Source organism: Siphateles boraxobius, unplaced genomic scaffold, assembly GCF_051911475.1.
Source record: "Siphateles boraxobius isolate OS27281-9 unplaced genomic scaffold, OSU_SipBor_1 41, whole genome shotgun sequence".
NCBI lineage: Eukaryota > Metazoa > Chordata > Actinopteri > Cypriniformes > Leuciscidae > Siphateles > Siphateles boraxobius.
In genome coordinates, this window is record NW_027509042.1 from 39,635,240 (window position 1) to 39,660,441 (window position 25,202).

General features: G+C 38.9%; 1 protein-coding gene and 1 pseudogene across 4 annotated transcripts in view; both read left to right on the top strand.

Annotated features, from left to right (window-relative positions):
* The window catches only part of plppr2b (phospholipid phosphatase related 2b), a 48,610-nt gene extending 28,065 nt beyond the window's left edge, over positions 1-20,545 (top strand). Inside the window, exons 4-8 of one of the 4 annotated variants that reach the window (XM_077199650.1) lie at positions 11,842-11,962; positions 12,357-12,607; positions 14,151-14,327; positions 15,456-15,611; positions 18,885-20,545. In XM_077199650.1, coding sequence (XP_077055765.1) covers positions 11,842-11,962; positions 12,357-12,607; positions 14,151-14,327; positions 15,456-15,611; positions 18,885-18,920 — 741 coding nt within the window. In that variant the 3' untranslated portion in view covers positions 18,921-20,545. The remainder of the gene's footprint in view (positions 1-11,841; positions 11,963-12,356; positions 12,608-14,150; positions 14,328-15,455; positions 15,612-18,884) is intronic. The other 3 variants (XM_077199649.1, XM_077199651.1, XM_077199648.1) reach the window with 3 other exon arrangements.
* LOC143707306 (5S ribosomal RNA) lies at positions 17,773-17,889 on the top strand (annotated as a pseudogene).
* Positions 20,546-25,202: the final 4,657 nt, after the last annotated feature.

Below are 25,202 nucleotides of genomic sequence, written 5' to 3' on the forward strand. Positions count from 1 at the left end.
CAGATCACCTCTTTGTCGTTGATTGGAAAAAATAAATATATTTGGTACCAGGAACAGCATGCAGGTTTGGAACAACATACGGGTGAGTAAATAATGACACTATTCCATTAATGGTGCTTTAATGAAGTCTACAAATGCTAACAAATACACCTTAAATTATTCATGCTGCTATCTGAGTTTTTGGCAGTCTGTTTTTCTGGTAAATATGGCAGCTCCGGTACAGTCTGTGTCTTTGATCTGAAGCGAGTTCTGGTCCAGCAGAGATTTACAGCTTCATCCAGTGAGAAGCTGCAGCTGGCTGATGCCACAACTCAGTTTTCATGCTGGATGTTTGGGGACTGTGTGCTCCTATATGCCAGTAATGCGGGTTTGCCATAAGTGTGTTTCTGTGACCTCATTCTGTTTGTCTGAGGATGCTCACATGAGAGAGAGAGAGAGAGAGAGAGAGAGAGAGAGAGAGAGAGGAATGCCGGGAACACAGAAAGTTGGAGTAAACAGTGAAACTTCCCTGTACTGATCGGCCAATCAAATATGAGGACAGGAACTAATTGCTGTATAATTGTTCTTGTGATAAGGGATGATGTTCTCACTATATACTGGGGGGAGGGGGGAGGCAGCTCTGGTTATAAAAAACGGTAGCAAACATTTTTATTTCACGGATTTAACTAAAATTTACTATAAATGTGAATAGCTTTTTTGGTAGCTTTGTCATGAGCAGAGATAATACTAATGTATAGAAGGTGCACACAGTGGCATGCACACAAATCAAAAAACACTCTCGTGGTCACATGACTAATATAATGGAATGAACATTAATTATGTAACAAGTTATATAATAAATATAAACATAAGATGTAACATGAAAACCCTAATGTCCATAACTGAGAAGAAAAACCAAGAAACAGTTCGACAAAAAAAAAGTCAATTCGACAAAAAAAATGTCAAATATGAGATGTCACGCAGATTTTAATTTCTGATTTGATTGAAATCGAAATTTGATGCCAATTTACATGTTTTTTAACTGTAAACTATAAGCTGTTCTTTTTCACTTCCAAAAACTGTACATTTAACTGGATTTTACTGTAAAATTACATGAAATGTCTCATTAGATTTATTACAGTATGTCACCGCATTAACAGCTTTTTACTTTAGCATTCTTAGTTTTTTACAGTTAAAATGACAATGTTCTTTTAAAAACACAAATGAGATGAGTTTTAATTGGGCACCATCAATCCTGAAACTATCCAGTTTACCTTACTAATAAGTGTTTGAGCAAGGCAGTGAAATAGGAAAACATTATTGATGGAGAATAGGGTGTAAAAAGAGGAATGGAGAAAGAGAGAGAGAGAGGCTCACACACACACATATTCTTATTGAGATCCGTGTCATCCGCTCTTGTAAGTGTACAGCAATGCCCAGCGGATGCGTTTAACCTCTCTCTGTGGAGACGATCCTCGGCCTAATCTTAGTAAGCCTTAGATTAAAGCATCAGCTTTTGTTTAACACTCCTACTCAGCCTCGGGAACACTGGGAGTCGGCACTGTGGGCATGGAGCGAGGGATGTGCTAGAAGAAAGAAAGAAAAAAGGGACTGTTTGTGGATGGAAATGTGAAAAATGGAGAACATGAAGGCCTTTTCACATGAGCTCAACCCAAGCATCGTGCACTGCTGTGACCTTCACATGAAAAGCATGGCAGGCAGATAGCATCACGAAAGGGTGATTCTACAAGGTTGCTAGGTAGCAAGAAAGCAAAAAAAAGGTAGTAAGAAAGCAGGAAGTGTGCACAGTAAGCAGTAAAATATGTATTTGAGTTTAGAAAAGAGGACCTCAAATCAAAATTATTAGTGAATAACAACTAAAACTAGCAATAAACAATATATTCATTAACAAAAAAAGGAAATGTTTCTAAAGAGAAAAGGCTCAATTGAAAAATTTGCATTAAAATAAGAAGATTAATAAAATTACAAAATGTTTTATTTGCTGTATTATGTATTATTTATAATATATCTGTCTTAATTGTGTAGAACTTTTGTGTCTTATGAGAAGCCAAAGAAAAATGTCCACATTGGTGGATAATAAAGTTAAATTAATTAAACGTAAAGAAATGAATAATTACAGTACCATATGAAAGTTTTGTAAAATGTTGTTTTAAAGAAATTAATACTTTTTTCAGGGAATACACATTACAATGATTAAAAGTGACAGTAAAGACTTCGATTTCAAAAATACTTTTTCAAATGAATGCTGTTTTGTTTTTACTTTCAACCACTACAAAAAAAAAACGTAGTATGGTTTCCACAAAATAAAATCTTACCGACCCTAAACTTTTGAACGATAATGTATATTAATCAAAAATGTATGATTTTAAAATAAAATAAAAATACTATCTACTTAATTGATCATCCCTGACATCACTATCAGTTATGTGAAAAGGGAAACTAACTGAGAAAAAAATGGGACTTTTATTTTGAATGGGAAATGATTGGGTCGTTAAAAGTTGGCGTAACCAGAAAGGAGTCAGGTGGTTGCAGGTGAGTGGTTGGAAAATAAAAGGATAGGTGACATCAGCTAAGAGTTTTTTTAAAAGAAATATTTAAATATTTTATAATATTAAAGCATATATTTTAGCAGTACTCTGTTTGTTTTGAAGGACTTTGATTTCACAGGTCAGGTTAAAGGTGGGGTAGGCAATGTGTTTCTAAAACACTTTTTGCCAAATTTGTTTAAACTGTCTTTATATACCAACACATCTAAAATGTAAGTACTCTGAAAATCCAATAAACACAGCTCATTATTCCATTCGGACTGAGTGCTCTGATTGACTGGGCGACTGTCACTCTCCCTCGTTGCTATGACTACCAGCACTGCTGCAACAGGAGCTGCCCACATGCGCGCACTCGGTTGACTTGCTCATTTCGGAAGAGGAGAGGCGCGTACCGCAAGCCACGAAGTCTCAAAATTATGACAGAGAAAGAGCAGTCAAAAAGGTATTTTATTACCCGTGATTCTGACATGATGTCACTCCATCGCACTGCGCTCCTCTCTGCTCCGCACTGGTAAACGCGTCCTCCAGCTGAGCGATTGGCATTGCGCGTTCAAGTGTTTTGGGAGCATGGCTTTGGAATGAGCTCAGAAGGAAGGGGGTGGGAGTTTCCCTGTTGGATACTTTCAAAATCCATCAGTTTTCTGCTAGTTTCTCAGACTTACCTACCCCGCCTTTAATGATTAAGGTTTTTTGTGCAGTCTTGTGGTGCCATCAGCCAAAAAGTGTTGTCATGCAGTCATCTTTCTGCAGCTGCAAAGTGATTAGTCATTTGGCGTTTACGGCTGAAGACACATGGCTGCAGCTCTGCACCCAGAATTTGGCAGATTTCAAACCATGTCCTGCCCAAGCTGAGCAACTTCCATTGAGATGGGAATGCTAACGAATAGCACTCTGTATTTTAGACCTGCATCACAAAGGAAAGGCATTTCAGAGGAAGAGTTTCATTACATTTTGAAGAATGATTACATGAGACAAGCATTTGTTTTTCCTCGCAGTAATGTGCACTGATGAATAATCCACAATGGGGCTAAAAAGATGCTTTAGGGAAATAAATGGGGTCAAATTAGATTTCATGTTGAGTTTAAAGAAGAGAATAAAGCATGAAGAGAAAAGAAGAGCTGGTGCTGGTAGAGAGAGATAGAGCAATGATGCTAACCCAGTTTCTCTATATGGTACTTGGAGAGATGCCAGCAGGAAGACAGAAGGACAAAATCCCAGAAATGAGAAATGACAGAGTGTAAAACCCACAAAAAGGGCAAGAGAAAAGAGCAACTAGACGAAAGGAATGTAAGAAGGTTGTGATAACAGTGGACACACATTATGCGCAGAAAAGATCAATGCAAACAAACTGGTACTGGTATCTCAGTTTAGTGTATTCAAACGACAGCTAAAAATTTGTCTGACAGCATGTGGAAATGAATGTGATCTGTGATGTGGTGCGGTCTATTTGTGATCTGCATTGGATTAGCAGGAGCATGAGTGCATCAGCTGTCATAGTGATGCCATGGTAACGCTATGAAAACAGAGCAGGGTGTATTCGCCTCGCATGTATCCTCGAACATGTCACCTGGAAAAGATCCTAAGCGGCCTGCCAGTCTCAGGAGGAACTGGAAAGTCTGCTGAGCAAACAGTTAGTGTGTGTTGAAGAAGTGTATAATTTCTGAATAAGCTGATGTCCAATTTGTTCTTCATTTCTGTCGTCATTTACTCACCCTTATGTTGTTCAAAGTCCGAATTACCGGTACTTGTTTTTTTAATGTGGAACAGCAAATAAGAAAGTTAGCAGAAGGTTAATGCTGCTGCTTTTCACGTGAACAAGGTAATGTGTGGAAAAACAAATACGAAACATGAGCTGTGGTGTAGGGAAAGGCGTTGCAAAGTTTCAAAGATAAAAATGCACGATACTTTAAATGGAGTTATTGCCTCCCAAAAGAAAGAAATTAATGCTTGAAACAAATTCCAGATTTCCTGCACTAACCCAGAGCCTTTGAAAAAATTGCTCTGCACTAACCTACGTGGGTTTGTAACTAATTTGCATAACACGAGCCTATTGGCTGGCCTCGAACAATGTTTGCTCTGCCCTCAAAACACTGTAGTTATAGATGAGGTCTGGAAGAGTTTGCTTTGTGTCGTCAACATGTTGAGAAGTCGCTTTTTTTGTGCTGTGAGAGCAACACTTTGCAAGCACTTTCTAAGGATGAGGGCACAGGATCGAATTGACACAGTAAAACTGACGCCATCGTTATTGTTCGTATCACTATGTATAAAGTGCTGAGGAAGCTTCCGGAGCTGAAATTCAGATGTGGTTGGTTTCTGATATGCGCTTTTAGCGGTAGAACAATCACAACAGGCTGGGCCATCCGACCAATCACAGCAGAGTAGGCTCTCGGAAAGGATGGGTTTAGAGCTAGGATGTCCAAACTCAGTCCTGGAGGGCCACTGTCCTGCAGAGTTTAGCTCCAACCCCAATTAAACACACCTGGACCACCAGCTAATCAAGGTCTTATAGGCTAGAAACTTCCAGGCAGGTGTGTTGAGTCTGGCTAGAGCTAAACTCTACAGGACAGTGGCCCTCCAGGACTGAATTTGGACACCCCTGGTTTAGAGAGACAGGATCCTTGATCCAATTTTTTTAGACACTGTGAGAAAAGAGGTGATGCTTCAATGTATATTATGAAAAAATGTAAATGTTCTTTGACCTTGGATAAGTCATGAGCTGCTTTTTAGTTCCACAGAAGAAAAAAAAACATTCTTATTTGGAATGATGTGAGGGTGAATAAATGATGACAGAATTTTAATTTCTTTAGGTCGAACTATTACTTTTCATATATTACAGTAGTATCTTACCGTAGCAATTCTGTTCTTTTCCCACTTCTCTCTAGAAACGATGACCGTTCTCCTTTTCCAAAAAGCCCCTGGCACATGAAGTGTATAATGAATTATTAATATTGTTCTATGTCACTATGAACTGTACGGTATATTATAAGTACCCAGAGAAGTAGGCCAAGACCTGGGGCTTTGCACTGCCGGTGAAATGTCTAGTAATGTTGGTAGTGTGATACGCTCCAGCTCCACAAACCATGGTTGTTCCAGGGGCACCATCCTGCAGAAATGTTAAATCATAACTATATGTTGTTTTTGGTCATCATCATAGAAGACTTGATGTACTGGGGTTCCCACCAGGTTCCTTAAGCAACAAGCTAGATTTGTTTGGTCAACCAGCTTCACCACACAAGTCTAACAGCTAGACCAGCACCAATAACCAGCTTTGACCAGTATGGACATTTATGTTGAATAAGCTGTAGCTGGTTACATAAACAGCTTTGACTATAATCTTACAAGTTTTTCTCTTTAAGACTGGTCATAACTTTTTAAGAAATAAATTAGCAATTTGAATCTGAAAATTAAGATTACTCCATGGGTAACTTCTAGTTCTTAAGACAGTGTTAACATAATGGCTGTGTTTATGCACTTGGCCCCTAGCCTTTTCAGTAAGGTGCAGTGTCAGACAAGACAGGGTTATGTAAATTTGGCAGGCATGCTTTATGACTTAATCATGCACGTCTGTCTTTTTCTTCACACAATCTGCAAATTTTCACAATCAAAAAAAAAAATTTGGCTCAGGCATCCTCTGAGAAATTTAATTTCTTAATGATGTATTTTCACAATACTTCTCATTTAATTTGACCTTTGTCAAATGCCATAATTAAAGTTAATTTAGTATTTTTTTGTATTTAGACACTTGCCAAGTTTATGGGTAAAATAACAGTTGGTGGTTCAAGTACTTCTGATCATCCGATCTGATGTAAAAATGCCATCCCATTTTTTTTACCTTCCTTTAGACAGTACTGTGCAACAGTTGGGTTCCAGATATTTTTGTCATTTCATCCCTTCTTCATACATAGAGAATTTGATGTCAGTACAAAACTACCATGATGTTATCAATGGTAGATGCATCTACTGAAGTCAGAAGTCAGTGGTATTTCAACTTAATCGTAATCAGCGTAAGCAAATTAGAATGACAAATTCCATGTGAAGAACTGCATAGCCATAATCTTAAAAAGATCAGTTTTTAATAATGTTATCCAGTAATCAGAGAACTGTGGTAAACATATCAGTGCGATAGAGGTGGACGTCCACTCCCATGTAGCATTGTGAATGAGTGAATGATGAAGTTGAGTTGGTGTTGAGTTGGTCACCCACTAGTAGTTGAGTTGGTGTGACCTATGACCAGTTACAGGTGAAGCGAATATCACTGATCATCTCCTAACAAGGCCACATATTAAGGTCTGGGAAAATTAGATTGTAAGAAAGTTCTCATAATCAATGTATTGGATGCAGGAGAAATGGAGGGGAATAAAGTTCTGAGGCTTCTGGTGTTCTCCCGGTCAGCAGTGGTGAGAATTTACTAACAGTGGTCTGAGGAGGGAAAAACCACAAACCGGCGACAGGGTGTTGGAAGCCCAAGGCTCATCGATGCACAAGGACAACAAAGGCTATCCCGTCTGGTCCGAGTCAAACAGAAGGTCCATTGTGGCACAAGTTACACAAAATTGTAATGATGGCTATGGAAGGAATGTGTCACAGAAGGAATGTGTCACAACACACTTTGCATCACACTCTGCTGTGTATGGGGCTGCGTAGCCTCAGACCAATCAGGGAGCCTATGACCCCTGTCCACCGTTGTAAGTGCCTCCAATGGGCACAGAAGTGTTGGAACTGGACCTTGGAGCAGTGGAAGAAGGTCGTCCAGTCTCATTAGTCTCGTTTTCTTTTACATCCCTGTAAACCTGGGGAAGTGACGGCACCAAGATGCACTGTGGGACGACGACGACAAGCTGGTGGAGGGAGTGTGACGCTCTGGGCAACGTTCTGCTGGGAAACCCTGGGTCCGGCCATTCATGTGGACGTCAACATTGTTACAGACCAGGTCCACCCCTTCATGACAATGTTGTTCCCTGGTGGCCTCTTTCAGCAGGATAACTCACACTGCACAGATTGTTCAGGAAGGAACATTTCACGGTGCTGCCCTGGCCTCCAAATTTCCCAGATCTCAATCCAATTGAGCATCTTTAGGATGTGCTGGACCAACAAGTTCAATCCATGGCCGCTCCACCTCGCAGCCTACATGACTTGAAGTATCTGCTAATGTCATTGTGCCTAAAAACACAGTACACCTTCAGGAGTCCTTGCCTCGCGGGCCGGCACTGTTTTGGCAGTACGCAGAGGACCAACAGCATATTAGGCAGGTGGTCATAAAGTTTTGACTCATCAATGTAGATATGTACATTTATACATATTGCCAATGACTATACATCTATTGTTTTACATTGTAATATTGTTGCTGATTTGATTACATGATTTGCAGTACTTCATCCGATTGTATTTGTTTTCATGACACCTTTGCCAGAATGTTCGGATCATTCGGCATTCGGTGGTGCTTGTATGGTTTATTTTTTGACCGACAATCTGACACCCACAGTAGAGGGTTTTCAACATCGCTAAGTGCTTGCATATTTTGGTGCTCTACTTTTCTGCTAGAAGCTTTGGATTTGACAGCATTCTCAGCTGCCACGAAACGTCTGTGTCGACGATGTACACATGATTTCCTTAGGAAACAGACAGGCCCGCCACTTCAGCTACCATCTCTCCTTCCTCTTTTATTTCTCCCTCTTTCGGTGGTTTATCGATCTGTTTCTTTCGGTGGTTTATCGAACTGTTTCTCACCATGTTCTTTTGCTTTGCCTTGTCCCCTGTCTCTGTCTTTCCCTCAAAGTCTTCAGAGTCAGCAGAGCTGTTTCATCAATTAAACATGTAAGCCCTTCACTTCAACAGCTTCCATTAATCCACTCTAAAGATCATGTTTTTTTTCCTCTCTAGCTACAGCTTCTAGAAGACAAGTTAAACCTAGTGTCTTAATTTACACGAAATGACACTGACAGCTCCCTCTTTGTCTGTTTAGTGAGGATCCAGAATGTTGGCTTTGGGGTTTGCTGCTAGTACTGAGCACTGAGAACCTGTTGCTGGTTTCTCAGTTTCGTTCTTGTTATCTGTAGCAAAATCCAGCAAACCACAGCAAAATGCAACTGACAATGTCACTGTAAAATAATTCTGCCGCTACAGTTCAAACAATAAATTAAAAGGATAATTCACACAAACATGAAAGTTTTGTCTTTATTTACTCACCCATTCGTTCCAAACCCATTTGACACAAAAAGGAGACATGATGAAAAAGAAGAAGCAACAGATAATTTTTGCCGTATTAAATGATGTACTGTTCATCCGATTGAAATTTATTCAGAAGATTATCGTAAAAGGATTGGATTTCGAGATATGGGAAATGTACTCAAAAGTGGAGGCAGATGAATGTGAGCTTGCAGGGTTTAAGAGGACTAAATGATTGTACATACGTCACCAAAGACAAATCTTTTTCACCACAAGATCATTATGACATTTGTGACCATGGACCACAAAACCAGTCACATTGGTCCATTTTTTTAAATTGAGATTTATAACAACACGAGAGCTGAATCAATAAGCTTTCCAATATTTGGCCGAGATACAACTATTTGAAAATCTGGATTCTGGGGGTGCAAAAAAAATCGAGACATTGAGAAAATCTCTGTTGTCCAGTTATGCTCGCGATTGTGCTGCATTCACTCACACAAATAAATAATTTAAAATATTTACGGTAAGAAATTTACAAAATAGCTTCATGGTCATGATCTTTACTTAATATCCTAATGATTTTAGGATGCAATGTATTGTTGGCTATTGCTAAATATACCCGTGCTGACTGGTTTTATGATTCACCGTCACATTTTATTAAAATGAAATGTATGCAAGGATAAAATGTCGACAATAAGAAAATTTAGAAAATGATTGGGTGAATATTAATTTCATGCTAACTTTATAGGTTAAAATTAAGTAAACCTAACTTTGCCATTTTAAACAAAAACGTGATAGAAATTGTTTTTTTTATGTCTCCTAATGTGCTGAAAATCTCCATTGAAGTACCATAAAGGTTGTCCATATTATGATGCCATATTAAGTCTTCTGAAGTCATAATTTGTGGTAATCAGACCAAGATTTAAATCACAGAAATGATATTCCTTTATCACCACTTTCAAATCTTATATAGAGTAATGGCCAAATTTGTTAAATTGTATTAAGTTTAATTATTAAACCATCAAAATATGAGAAAAATATATATAATTATTCAAACTTTTAAGGCTACATGTTTTATTTTACTATGCAAAAAAAATTCATATAACAAAAAGATCACAGAACAAAAAGCATGCCTACAACATAATCAGTTATTAATAATTAATTGGTTCTCTAATTTTTTCATGTATTCATAATATATTTGTATGACAGCCATGAACAAAAACGATGTCCGCACAATTTGGAGTTTTTCATTGCGTTATCACAAATAAAACAATTGATTCCAAGCACAATACGCAATATGCTTACAAAGACTTTAACTATTTTTATATATATATATATATATATATATATATATATATATATATATATATTTAAATAAAGGGTGAAGATGTACATTTTCCTAGTTGCTAAAACTACTCTGTTTCTCAATATTGAAAATGAGCATGTGTTCCATTGAAAAAGCAAAGTCATATGAGTTTGGAGTGATCTATGAGAATTAATAAATAATAACAGAATTATTATTCTATTTACAGAATTAACTTTTCCTTTAAATGACTGAACCGTTTATTCATTTTGAATAAATGTTTTACCCAGCTTTATTTTACAGAAGGATAACGCAGAAGTTACCAAAATATAGAACAACCCTAATGTTAAATGTGAACTCTACTCTGATAGTGCTTTGAGCTCCTTTAATGTTTGACACTGAGGCATTCATTGAACTCCAAATGTTTTTATCTATCTGTGTGTGTGTGTTTTCCCAGAGTTTTGAAACTCTTCAGGGCAGATGTGTTTTTTAATCATGATGTGTGTTAAGGATTTGAAAGCATAATGGTTGCATATCACTGCTGCTTCAACACTGCGGCTTCAGTGCACTCGGATATATCAAGGATGTTCTAGTGAAATATTCATTCTCTCTTTTTTTCTCTGTCTATTTTCACCTTTTTTTGCTAAACCGCAACACAAGAGCCCTCAAAATGCCACAATATGGCCCAAAAAACATCATTCATGGGACATCACTAAACATTTGAAGGTCACTCTGAAATTTCAGGCTTTTATGTCCCTGAATAATCTTCATTTTCCCTCTGTGAGAGGGCTGGAGTGGCATTGGTAAAAAATAAGCATTAGACATCGGATAAAGAGATATTTTAGCACAGGCAACAATGCGTAATAACAAGCACCACTTTACAACACGCTGACCTGGATCTTCATGTCTTTGCAGGTTAAATAGGTAAAAGACTTTAGGTTAATTAACACTTCAAATGGTGTGTCACCTGACGTCTGCTGTTTGAGGCAACTGAACTTTTTCACAAGTGCAACTAACTCAGACACTAAACACCATGGCAAATTGTGTCTTTTTAAAAGTATTTTCTGCTTGTCCATGTTTCTTGGTATTGATATAATTAGTTTTTCATTGAGTGTAATTACTAAAAATGCAGTTCATTCATACAATGACTTATGAAAACACTGCATATATGATGAAGATGTTTTTAATTCCTGAATTAAAAGTAAATTAGCTATTTTTGGTGGTAGTGGTGGCTTAAAGTATAAAGTCAGATGGTGCAACCAACATGCAGAAAAAAACACAAAACAAAAAAGAATATTATGTATGAATGAATAATTCATGATATTTGTACATACATTTCAAAACTGTATAAAGATGTATGGTCTAAGTAAACCTTTCTAGAAAATGGTTTTCAAAACAAAAAAATTCAAGATTGTCAAAACCATATAACCGACATAAATTAAGTCCTATATATTTCTAAGAACACTTTTCAGAGTTAATTTTTTTTGTTTTTTATCATGGACACTTTTATTTGTCAGCATGTATTGCTTTCCAATCTGTGAGGAATCGGATTCATGTTTTATGAATGTGGTCTCATTAGCCTACTACACATTGAACATGATATAAAGCCTACATTTAGCATTTATACATTCATGGGATTGAAAATGAGATTATATCGTTCTCTTGAATTTCGTGTAAATTCTGGACAGTGACAAATGTTGCCTTGTACATTTGGCAATCTGGAAATCAGTTTAAGGAAAATAAATATTGTGGTTCCCCCTAAGCACTGTTCTCTGTAAGCTTTATGCACATGAGAAATCTCATTCCCACGTCTGTCTCCTGCAGATACTGATGGGGGAGCTCGCATCCTTCTTCACTAAACCTGAGGCCACACAGGAGAAGACCATTATAGCGGCTGACTGCTGCTTTTTCAACCCACTGCTGAGACGCATCATTCGCTTCCTTGGTAAGCATTGCCTCTGGTTTTCTTTACTTCTTGGGTTCTTATTCAAATATAGAATCAAAGTTTTCCTGCCACGTTTCAACTTTTTTTCTGCCATTTTGGGCATTATTCTATTCTAATATATTTGAAATGTAATTTATTCCTGACGCAAAGCTGAATTTTCAGCATCATTAGGGAGACCGGGGGAAATTGTAACACACTCTATTTTGTATTATTACAGGTCTAAATGTGATCAATTTAATCTTAAAACAAAATAATCTTACTGCCTTCAGACTTTGTTTATATCATATATAGTGTATATCAACACTACTCTAAATGGCCAGCATGTAAAAATCATCTTATAATTATCAAGTGGTTAATAATTACCCCTCCTCCCCCCTCTTCCTCTTGTTCTCAGGTGTGTATTCTTTTGGCCTCTTTACCACCACCATATTTGCCAATGCAGGGCAGGTAGTGACAGGAAACCAGACACCTCACTTCCTGTCTACATGCCGGCCAAACTACACCGCACTGGGCTGCCATTCAGCGCTGCAGTACATCACAGAGCGGAGAGCCTGCACCGGAAACCCGTACCTCATCACCTCTGCCCGCAAATCATTCCCCTCGAAGGACGCGGCACTGAGTATGTACTCCGCTGTCTATACGGTGGTGAGTATACATCAGACATGACACAGCATATGTAGAAATCACTGTCATCCTTGCCTCTCCCGCAGTAGTGCTGATATATATATATATATATATATATATATATATATATATATATATTAGAATTTTTTTTTTACCATGATGGCAAAATGATGTTAAAGAAATTCATAATTCTATTCACCAATGTGGCGTTTAATTAATTATAATACAATGAAAAACATAATATAGTAAATAATTATTAATGTCAATTTTTTGTAAATAAATTTAGATATTTTTTATTTTCTTATTTAATTTTTTGCCATGATAGCAAAACTGCAATTTAATTCCTTTATACATTTTATGTTTTTGAAAGAAATTCATACTTCTAATAACCAAATGTGCCATTTAATTAATCAAACTACAAATAAAAAAACATAGTATTTACAAATGTTTAAAATAACTGTTTTATATTTTTAGATATTTTTAAAATTAAGTTTTTGTGCTGTGATGGCAAACCCCAGTTTACAATATAATTTCTTAAGAATTTTTTTGTTTTCGAAAGAAATTCATAATTCTATTAACCAATGTAGCATTTAATTAATCAAAATATAATTAAGAATATAGTATATAATCTGTAATGTAATGTAATTTCTTAAGAGTTTTATGTTTTTGAATTTAATTAATCAATATACAGTACAAAGTAGAGATAATGTAAATGATTGTTACTGTTTGAAATAACTGTTTTCAATTTTTAGTTTTTTTTTTTTAATGAATAATGCAATGCTGTGACAGCAAAGCCCCATTTTCAGCAGCCATTAATCCAGTGTGGGAAAGTGTATGTTATATAATCCTTAAGAAATGATCATAATGTGTTGATTTGGTACTCAAGATCTTTTTCCTATTATTATCACACTTGAGAATGATTATACAGCTTTAATGAAGTGTGGAGACGGCAGTGGTGCAGTGTTTTTTGCATTTTTGCACTGAACTATAGAGTACACTTGCAATTTGTAAATTGTATTTCTTGTAAATCGGTGTATACTTTCAAGTTTCAAGTCAAATTTTGAGTATAAAAAGAGCAACAAGTTTAAAAAAAAAAAAAAGTTTCTCTAGAAACATATTAGCCCCATTAGTGTGTAGATCTTTTAAGGGATGACGACTATTACATAGACTACTCAATCCAACCAGCACAGAGAAAAGTGAACAGCCCAGACATCAAGATGAGGAGGACATCAGAGTCATAGTTTGAGAAACAGAAGCTTCATTGAGCAGCACACAATAAACTCCTGCAACAGTGAAGAGAAGACTCTGAGATGCTGCTGTTGCCCTTCAGGCAGAGTTTAGTAAAAAAGTAAAAACACATCTATCACAAATAAAAGGATATAATGGGCAGAGTTTAGTTGGCAAATGATTAGACAAGAGTATTATGCATGGATAAATCTACTGTATATTTAAGGTGCTGTGAGAAGCACCCTACAACAAATGTTGTATATTGCAATGTTAAATTGCATAGTATAAAGCTTAGCGAATTGTCGTGAAATATGTGTATTTTTGTGTTTTTTTGCAGATGTATGTAACTCTGGTATGGAAGACAAAAGGCACAAGGCTGACCAAACCCACTCTCTGTCTGACTCTCGTGTCATTGGCTGTTCTGGTGGGCATCGTGCGTGTGGCTGAGTACCGCAACCACTGGTCTGATGTTCTCGCTGGATATCTCACTGGAGGAGCTATAGCTGCTTTTCTGGTGAGAATCTGACAACCTTGGAGACCAGAACATACATACAGCGCAGTCAGACTGTTCAATGTATTCTTCAGTCAAAGAATTCATCCCCATTCAAAAATGCTTGCACTATCATTCAAATGTTTGGGGTCAGTAAGATATATTTTTTCAAAGATGCATTAAAGGATGCATTGATTGATCAAAAGTGACAGTAACATTTATTATGTTACGAAAGATTTTCGATTTCAAATCAATACTTCTTTTGAACTTTCTATTGATCAAAGAATCTTGATTTTTTTTTTTTTTTGCAGTTTATACAAAAGCATTAAGCAGCACAACTGTTTTTGATAATAATTGACATGTTTCTTGAGCAACAAATCAGCATATTAGAATGAATTCTGAAGGATCGTGTGACACTAAAGAGTGATGCTGAAAATGTAGCTTCGCCATCACAGGAATAAATTACATTTTTAAAATGTATTCAAATGGAAAACAGTTATTTTAAATTGTGATAATATTTTACAATATTACTGTTTTTACTGTGTTTTGATCAAATAAATACAGACTTCTGTCAAAAACATTAAACAATCTTACATAAATCTTATCTTGCTATAATAATTTTGAGCATGCAATAAGATAGTAAGTCATTGTACCACATTGCATCTATACAACATCAATGAATAGCTGGAATTTGCATCATAAACGTAAATTTGTAAATCCATCACAAACCTTACCACTTTGGTTGTACAAGTGCGTATGAACAATATTAGTTCAAAAAGAATGACAGAAAATCCTCCCTGAAATAATACTATTTTCAACGAACTAAGATCTAAATTTCACACATCCTTGCAAACTATTTAGGATGAATAGTGTGTGAATTGGAATACATCTAAAGTCTCACGCCATGCCAGAGTGTGAAACGGGTCATGAGCACAGACCTGTTTAACAGCTAATACTAGTACTCAGATGTTTAGTAAGTCTACAGCTAATCCACTGGCTTTAGACTGCATCCTTCATCCTCTTAGGACAATCACAACCATGCCAAGGCTGAACATGCTCTGGGCACAAAGCCTTAATCCTGCATTGTCATACAGAAAATACCTTGCACATTTTCGTTGCCATTATTAACCTCCCCTTTTGGTTCCCCTCTAGGTCTCATGTGTGATCAATAACTTCAAGCAGACCCAGATTTATCTGCCCCCCTTACCACCCCCTGTGCACCCTCAGCGCCTGGAGCCCTCGCTCAACGTGCCCATGGTGGCCATGCCCTGCGTAGAGAGTCCACTCGAAAAGTTAAGTGGCCCTCAGGTAAGGGGTGACGGGTGGGTGCATTGGACACCAAGATAAGGAGGAGAAGTGTGGGAACTCTAACTGCTAACTGTACTGTAAAATAATGTGCCTATTTTTCTACTGAATCAGGTCTGCTATTCACATACTTGTGGTTTTAAAATAGCCATGAATAATTGGATCCAACACTGGTTTGAGACTGTTGTGTAAAGAAGCTGGGTTGATTTGACCCTGTTTGGGTTAATAATCATTCGTAATCAGTAACCCAACAGTGCTGGTTTTGGAATGCGAACGTGTACGAGCACATCACGCAAGTTCAAACAGTTCAAGTTAAACTTCGGCTATCCATGTTCGTGGCGCTCCGGAGAGGAATATGTGTGGAAAGTAGAAGAAAACCAATCGGAGCCAAGAGCGAGCTTTGAAACTGCCTGCAACAAGGAGTGTGTTTAAAAACTGGAAGGTTTTGTCAGACTGTTTTCTCTCACTCGAACAGTGACCGGTGACTGATAAAACTGGAAAGGAACTTGAAAGTGATTAAAGTGCCCCTATTATGCAATTTCGAATATTACCTTTTATGCCGTGTGAAAAAGCCGTGTAAAACGTCTGCAAAGTTTTAAAGATCAAAGTGGACGATTGTCTCCTAAAAGACAGGATAGGTTCTGTACCTGCCAAAACGAGTCGAAAGGAATTCCGGTCTCAGTTCCATAACATATCTACGTAGGTTTGTTACAAATTTCCATAATGCCAGCCTATGGTCTTCATTCGCTGCCCGCGAACAACGTCTACTTTGACCCTCAAACACTGTAGTTGTAGCTGAACAGCAACATGTTGTCGTGTTGTCGACATGTTGATAAGACACTGTTTTCTGCGCTGTGAATCCACTTTGCATGCACTTTCAAAAGATGAGGACTCACTGGAATTGATACGGTAAAACCGACTGTAATAAGGTTCAAGGATGAAGGGAAAAGAAGTCAGAGCAGAGAGAATACTTTCAGATGTATTTATTAAACAACTCAATAAACCGTGCTTCCAGCACATCAACTCAAATAACTTTCATTCAGCTTGACTGAACACAGGTACATCTCTTTCTGTTCGTCTGCCGGTGAGATGTCCTGTCTCTCCACCAATTACTAGAATCAGAGACAGGTGTTAGTCATCCCAATTCTTACTGCTTGTCTCCGGACTCTCTCTCCTGTTGCAGACCTCGCTTTATCACTCCCTTCTGCCACACCAACGGCATCATTACTGTTCATATCACTGTGTATCAAGTGCTGAGGAAGCCTCCGGAGCTGAAATTCAGATATTTCATTTCTAACGCGCTGTAAGCGGTAGACCAATCACAACAGACTGGGACATCTGACCAATCAGAGCAGAGTCTCAGAAAGGAGTTTTAGAGAGACTGAATCCTTGACTGAACCGTTTCAGACACTGTGAGAAAAGAGGCAAACGTAAACCTGTTGTAGGAGACCTCCAAAACAAAATTAAGAAAGTTTAAAATTGCATAATAGGGGCACTTTAAAAACAATTTAATCCTATCAATTTGCTATAATACACATATTATTCTCACTTTTTAGTGTTTATTACAAAGCATCAGTCTGTGTTTCTTTCCCTTACGGAAAATACGTTTATTCAAGTTTGCTAGATCCTTTTTTTTAAACTAAAAATAAGAAAGTATAATTTCAGTCTACTTCTCAGAAATATACTTATAACTGCACTTAAGTATATGCTACTTGACCTATACTGACAGAAGTATAAGTATAATATATAGGTCTAAGTATATTTGGTCTATATCTCGTTTGATCGAGATATACTTAAAAGTATAATGAAGTATTCTAAGTAAATTTGTCTTGTAGTTTTGTTTACTCTTTTGATTGAGTTGTCTATTAAATACTTTTTCACATAGTTTTACTGTCTCATAAATTTACTGTAGCTTGTTTGAAAATATTTATTTATAAAGAAAACAGACATGATGTTAATTCAAAGTATTTTAATTTTAGTTTAGACTAGTCCACTGGAATATTTACTTCAAATCTGCTTTACTCTTTCCCTGCCACTGACTGAATTTTCATTCCATGTTTTTACTGTTATACGGTAATGGACCCTATTACGCATCTAGTACAGAATCTCTGGATCAAATCACAGGTGAACAAGAAGCATAAATGTAAAACAACGCAATCATCAAACCAGCAGCCATATCACCCTGTAGCCCAAGACTGGTTGCCCACTGAAGCTAAGCAGGGTTGAGCCTGGTTAGTACCTGGATGGGAGACCTCCTGAGAAAACCAGGTTGCTGCTGGAACAGGTGTTAGTGAGGCCAGCAGGGGGCGCTTACCCTGTGGTCTGTGTGGGTCCTAATGCCCCAGTATAGTGATGGGGACACTATACTGTCAAAAAGCACCGTCCTTCGGATGAGACGTTAAACCGAGGTCCTTACTCTCTGTGGTCATAAAAAATCCCAGGATGTCCTTCGATAAAGAGTAGGGGTGTAACCCCGGCATCCTGGCCAAATTTGCCCCTTGGCCTCTATCCATCATGGCCTCCTAATCATCCCCATATACTGATTGGCTTTATCAATGTCTCCTCTCCACCAGTAAGCTGGTGTGCGTTGGGCGTTCTGGCGCAATATGGCTGCCGTCGCATCCTCCAGGTGGATGCTGCACATTGGTGGTGGTTGAGGAGATTCCCCCTTCTATGTAAAGCGCTTTGAGGTCCCAGAAAAAGCGCTATATAAATGTAACAAATTATTATTATTATTATTATTATCAAACATTAAACAAGATATAAGTTCAAAACTGTCTAACGTTACCGATTGAAATGTTGAACTCATGAAGAGGAAATGACTGTGAAGCTTTGAGGGTGTTGATGGACTCCATCTACTCCATCTGTGTTTTGATAAAAATTGGTTAATGTTGATTTCATGGTGACTTTAACGTAAGCAGTTCAATATATATTCAACAATGTTTATTTCACAAACCTAAGTTCATTGGGTCTCAATAATCTAACGCTGGGTTCGTCCCATTTTTGACCCAGCTCTGGGTTACCAAAATGACCGCTTTTTATTTAGAGTGATTTCCAGGATGTGGAAATACAGATTTATTGAGGGTTCCCATTAGCTCTGTTCCAGCATTTTAAGGCATCAAGTAGCTACTATGCTTCAATGCTCCAAAAGATATCAGTCACCTTGTGTTGTGCAGATTCTAAGCACTCTTTGCATCCTTCAGTGGTTAAATGTTACCTTAACCCTGTTCTCTCCCTCTCACACTCTTCAGAAACACTTTGTTTTTCTACACTCAGCAGGTTCCAGGGGTTTTATACACAGGCATCACATGACCATCAGCCATACCTGGCCCCCGCCCCTCCCGATGTCCTGATCCACTCACGTCGCTCCATCTCCAGCGCAGTCTAGACATGCCTTCAGAATACTCCACCTGCGCCCGCCCTAGACCCTCTCTCACAAGATCATACTCCACTCAGGTCTAGAGGCTCCTGAACTCACCTCTACTGACAGAGACAATACCACAGCAATATCCACACATTTCAATCGGGAATATCGTTTTCTAATGTTTATCTGAATCCTTTTGGTTTCCGTCTCTTGTCTTTTGAGTGTTTTTTTAAAGGAAAGTGTTTGGACTGATAATAACCGTCCACCTCTGTAATTTTGCAGATTATTACCATTATTAATGGCAGATGTTGACATATGAACATTTTATGTGCATCCTAAGAAGATTTTCTCATCTAACAGCCATACAGAAACTGAATATCAACTGTGAAATTTAAGATTTAAACATTAAACTTTTACTGACATTTAAGAGTGAAAAGTGGAGACAAACAATTATATTTTTGGAAATATAGATTGGTAGGATGTAGTAGTCTACTAGTAAATGTATTTGAAAGTTAATAAATAGATTATGGGCACTATTTTTATGGCTAAGTATTTCGTTTTAAGTATCCATGAAAAAAAACATTATTCACAAATAGGGTCATATGAGTAAAAATTATAGTTGTACAGAGACAGATTTCAAGACTATAATATATTTAAGTATATTTCAGCAACAGTAAGGTGGGATGTAAAGGAGACAAATATGTATAGGATGTAGCAAATGTTTTATATCTTACATTGTATAAAATGTGAATGTTTTTCCCTTGAAAATTTCCTGTTAGAATTATTGACGTGTTAAGTCAATTTAGTGATATAATCCAGAACCAAAAATACAGAGACTAAGGAATTACCTCAGGTTTCATCCTAAGGTTAATGGGCTACATCTGCCAACTGTCCATGTCTCACTATAAGAATATATCATTTTTGTAAATAACTGTATTTTTCACATCATTTTTGGCATTTTACATGGCATAAATTACTACGTTATCATTGAACAACTTTAGTCTTTAGTTTAGAATTTACTGATCACGTGTTGTAGTGTTTTTTGTTTGTTTTTGTTTTTTTGAGAGAGAGAGATTGTGAAAATTGACATTGTGAAACTGAACACATGGAATTAATCTGTTAAACTTGTTATCAGACATTTTGTCTATTGATGTTATTGGCTATTTTGTAAGCCAGCATTTTTCTACATATGTCCACCGAAGGAATTGAGATAAAACTCTGTATGTATCATGGTGCTTGAATGTGACTGTTCAGGTATAGCTACCCTTACATTTTGTAAAAAAAATTAATAAACAAAATTTGTTCAATATGAAGACAGATGATTCTTGCAAAACAGATCAACTGATTGTTAATTAAACATTTAATTAAAAGGAAATGGCTTGAACTTTTAATTGCAGATTGCCCCCTGCTAGTGCTTGCTAACTGATTACATGTAATCTGGATTACGTAATCAGATTCTAAACAATTAAGTAGCCCCTACTAGTTATTGGAATATATTTCATTTTAAAATAGTCCTGCAGTTTTGATTGATTACATATTATCCACAAAATGGTAATAAATTATTTGGAATTCATTGATTCTTCCTTCATCTTTGTAAATACTCCTTTCTAAAAAAGCCTACTAATACATTCAGAAGGTCTTCCAGGTTTGTGGAAATGCATACACAGACAACTAGTTATGAGCCGATCACTGAAAACTGAGAGCTGCACAGCATTTGATCACTGGATTTATAGAAGTCATTTCACTTTTAAGAAGTTTTTTGTTTTGTTATGTTTTTTTCCCCAGCATAGCACCATCAACTACTGATGAACACATTATTGATTATCACTCAATAATTAAATTATCACTCACCGGGTCATTTAACCACGTCTATGGAACTATGACTTTGAAAGGCTTAGAGTAGGCTACCCTGCAAAAAAAAAAAAAATCCCAAAGCATTGTCCTTCTGATTAGAGCAGTCATGTAGTGATTATTTTCACCACCAGAGGGCGCTGCAAGCTACACTGATTACATGGTCACGCACCGCTACTTCATAGTAGGGAGGCCCAAAAATAGGCCTTTGACTTCAAGTCATGATGCAAAGGTCTCCTTTGGTATGGAAGTACCTTAGGGTCATACAAATCAATTTATCCTAAGACACAAGTGAGATCACACTTTGTATCAGATGTTTTTTCAAAAATGGCCGCCAATGTGCCGAAAATACTCTAGAGCCCATATCTTTGCTTCTGTTATCGCTATAATGACAAATTTGGTGACAAAGTGTACATTTTTGGGGTCATGGAATCCAATAAAATTGGTTTCAAGTTTAAAAACATAATAATTTTCCCCATACCATGACAATTAGGGGTAAATATGCACATTTCACATAAAAATTGTCATCAGAGTGACTTTACTTATCTTTTCGTTCAAAAATTTTTAATTTTGTATTAAAGCAGTGCAGCTACTTCTGTAAATTACATTTGTCCTAAGTAGCATGAGATTTCGACCAGTCAGGAGTAGCCTATAGCATATCAGTTCCTGCAACAACACATCCCATCTGCACCAGGAGCTGTGACAGCTGTTGAAGGTCAGAGGTGACAGGTTAACACTTTGAGGTTCATATGACTTTCTCATTAAATAGAAAAATAACTAATAAATAGCTAGCTAGTTGACTATGGAAAAAAAACCTTAGAGGGAAAACCTATTTTCTCGAGAATACTGAAGCCAAAAATTATCCTTAAAATTTGTATTAATTTAAAACAAACTTGCTGCAGCTAGCAGACCTAGGCGAGGCAGCTCGCGCGCCTATTGGATGCTATGCGGCAACTGCTGCAACCTATCGAGGCACTGCACGTGACGTAAGCACCAATGAGTGGGCGTGTGGGCGTGGCTTATGCCTATATAAGCCAGAGCTCGATAAGATGCTCCTTGGTTTTCATCGACTGAAGCGATACCAGATGGTAGCACAAGCACGGCAGGGTTACGCAACACTCATTCCCTCTTCTAGAGAGAACCGAGGTTACGTTAGTAACCGTGATGTTCTCTTACGAGAGTACTCTCATGTTGCGTAAGCTAGCTTATGCTACGGGAAACCAATTTAAAACGCTGTGCGTGCTAAATCTACCACAACACTGACCCAAGAGCGAGCGCCCTGAGTTCATATGATATGGGGATATAAAAATGGGCAGCTAGACCTTTAGATCGGCCACCAAACGAAACAAATAGCTGTCCTGACAGTCTGAAAGCAGCCAAACGTTCCACGTAAATTCTAAGGGCCCTAACCAGGCAAAGGAGATTCACGTCAGACTCGCTGTCAGATCCGAAGAGAGAACGTCAGATTGAAGAGGCGGTGGTTCCAGTACCAGTCGGTCGCCTTCCAAGGTTTCAGAGCTGCAACGCATTTCTGATTGACCCTGAGGCGAAACAGATCGGAGGCCCAAGCTCGAGCCGGCACTCGTGCTTTCAGCCACCACTGCAGTGGGCGCATGCAAATCAGACCCAGCTGGAGTACTGATGATGATGAAGCCATGAGGCCCAGCATTTTCTGAAATCTCTTGAGCGGGACTATAGTGCCGCAATGTTCAGTATGCGCTCTGGCGATAGTCGCGCTGTCATTGACAGCAAGTTCAACTCTGTGCCCAGAAAGGCTATTTCTGGCTGGGGGACAGCGAGCTCTTCGCCGGATTGACTGTGAGACCAAGATTCTCGAGGTGTTCGAGTAATATGGTCCTGTGTTCTATGAGCTCTGAATGAGATCGAGCTAGAATCAGCCAATCGTCCAAATAGTTCAAATTGTATGCCCTGAAGTTTCAGGGGCGCGAGAGCAGCGTCCATGCACATCATAATACACAGGATACCAGGGACAGACCGAACGGTAGGACTGTGTTTTGATATGCCTGGCCCTCGAAGGCGAATCTCAAAAATCACCTGTGACGAGAGAATGTCAGACTCGCTGTCAGATCCACAGAGACTTGTGCTCTGAAAGGAGTGGCAAGTACTTTGGGGACATAATCATGTCTTGGTTTGAGGATGACCTTGGAGTCATTAGGCCCAAACTCAAGGCACGACGCGCTAACAGAAAGTGCGTGTAAGTCACCCACCAGCTTGACTGAGGCGATAGCCACCAGAAAGGCTGTTTTCAATGAGAGATACTTAATGTCCACAGACTGTAGAGGTTCGAAAGGGGCACCCTTCATGGCCTCCAGGACCAAGGAAAGGTCCGAGGGGGGGCGAGGAGGGTTCATCCTTCTAGCTCCCCTGAGGAAGCGGACTACAAGGTCGTTCCTACCCAGTGACTGGCCATGCGAATGTTTGACAAACGCAGCAATAGCCGCCACATATACCTTGAGCATGGATGGGGATCTACCCTTATCTAAGAGCTCCTGTAGGAAGGAGAGAACCTCCGACACCCCACAATCTTGTGGATCCAGGTTGCGAGCTGAGCACCAACCTGAGAACACTGACCACTTGGAAGCACAAAGCCGTCTAGTAGAGGACGCTCTAGCTTGCGTAATCGTGTTTAACACTCCGTCGGGGAGACTGACGGGTAGCCGTTGATAGCCCACACATGCAGAGCCCAAAGCTCGGGTCGTGGGTGCCAAATCGTACCCCCGGCCTATGAGAGGAGATCTCTCCTCAACGGGACAGGCCACGGAGGCAAGCTCTGAAGCTGCATCAGCTCCGCAAACCAAACTTGGTTCGGCCAGAACGAGCTACTAGAAGTACACAGGAACCGTTCTCCCTTATAGGCTTGATTACCTGTGGTAACAGCATGATCGGAGGGAAAGCATAGAGAGGGCGGCTGGGCCAGTGATGGGCCAGCGCGTCCTAGTTCTTTGTGAAGCATATTGGACACTGAGCGTTGTCTTGAGACGCAAAGAGGTCGACTTCTGCTGTGCCAAAGGTGTCCCACAACAGCTGAACTGTCTGAGGGTGGAGGGACCATTCCCCTGGGGGAACGTTGTCCCTGGACAGCCTGTCTGGACGCACATTAAGATGGCCTGGCACATGCGCCGCTCTCAGCGAGAGTAGGTTGCGCTGAACCCATACAAGGATGCGTTCTGCCAGTGCATGAAGGTTCCGTGATCTCAGACTGCCCTGGCGATTTATGTAGGAAACCACCGACATGTTGTCCGTGGTGGCCCTTTAGAAGGGGAAGGAAGAACCGCAAGGCGTTCTCGACCGCCTTCATCTCTAGACAGTTTATATGCAAGCTCTTTTCTTGGCTTGATCACAGGCCAAAAGTCGGTCTGCCCTCATAGAGGGCGCCCCAGCCCGAATTGGAGGCGTCTGTCGAAACCACTATCAGTTTAGAGATTACTCCCAGGTTTACACCTGTCTGATACCAGTCGACCCCCTTCCAGGGCTCCAGAGCTGTGACACAGTTCTGAGTTACCTTGAGACGTAAACGACCGGATGCCCATGCTCGACGCAGGACCCGCGTCTTCAGCCAGTGCTGTAAAGGGCGCATGCGAAGCAGACCTAAACGAAGAAATTATTAAGTTGTGAATGGACTGTGTGTTTGGCATGCGTTTTTTTATAAAAAATTGCATACTTCACCTCCAATTGTCATGTTAAGGACAACATTATTGTTTTTTAGTCTTGGAACCTATTTTATTGGACTCCTTGACCACAAAAATGTACCCGTTGATCCCAAATTTGTCATTATAGCTATAACAGAAGCAAAGGCCTCTCAAGTATGGTCGGCGGCCATTTTTTAAAAATGTGCGTATATAAGATACAAAATGTGATCTCACTTGTGTCTTAGGATAAATTTATTTCTATGGCCCTAAGGTACTTCCATACCAAAGGGGACCTTTGCATCATGACTTGAAGTCAAAAGTCACTTAACCTCCCTACTATAGAGGAGAGCAGAGCACGAATGTAGGTACCCAAACACTTGATGGGCCCCATTGACTTTCATAGTATTTTTTTTTTAAATATCTTCTTTTGTGTTCAGCAGAAGAAAGAAGTTCATTAATTCTTCATGGCATTCATCAAGGTGCTGGTAACATTCCTCAGAGATTTTGGTCCATATTGACGATAGCATTTCGCAGTTGCTGCAGATTTGTCGGCTGATTCGAATCTCCAGTTCCAGCACATCCCAAAGGTGCTCTACTGGATTGAGATCTGTTGACTGTGGAGGCCATTCCCAGACAGCAACATAGTGTCGGCCCACATCTGGTACGTGTGGAATCCAAGTGTACCAGATGTGGCCCGGATCTGGTCCGACACTATGTTGCTGTCTGGGT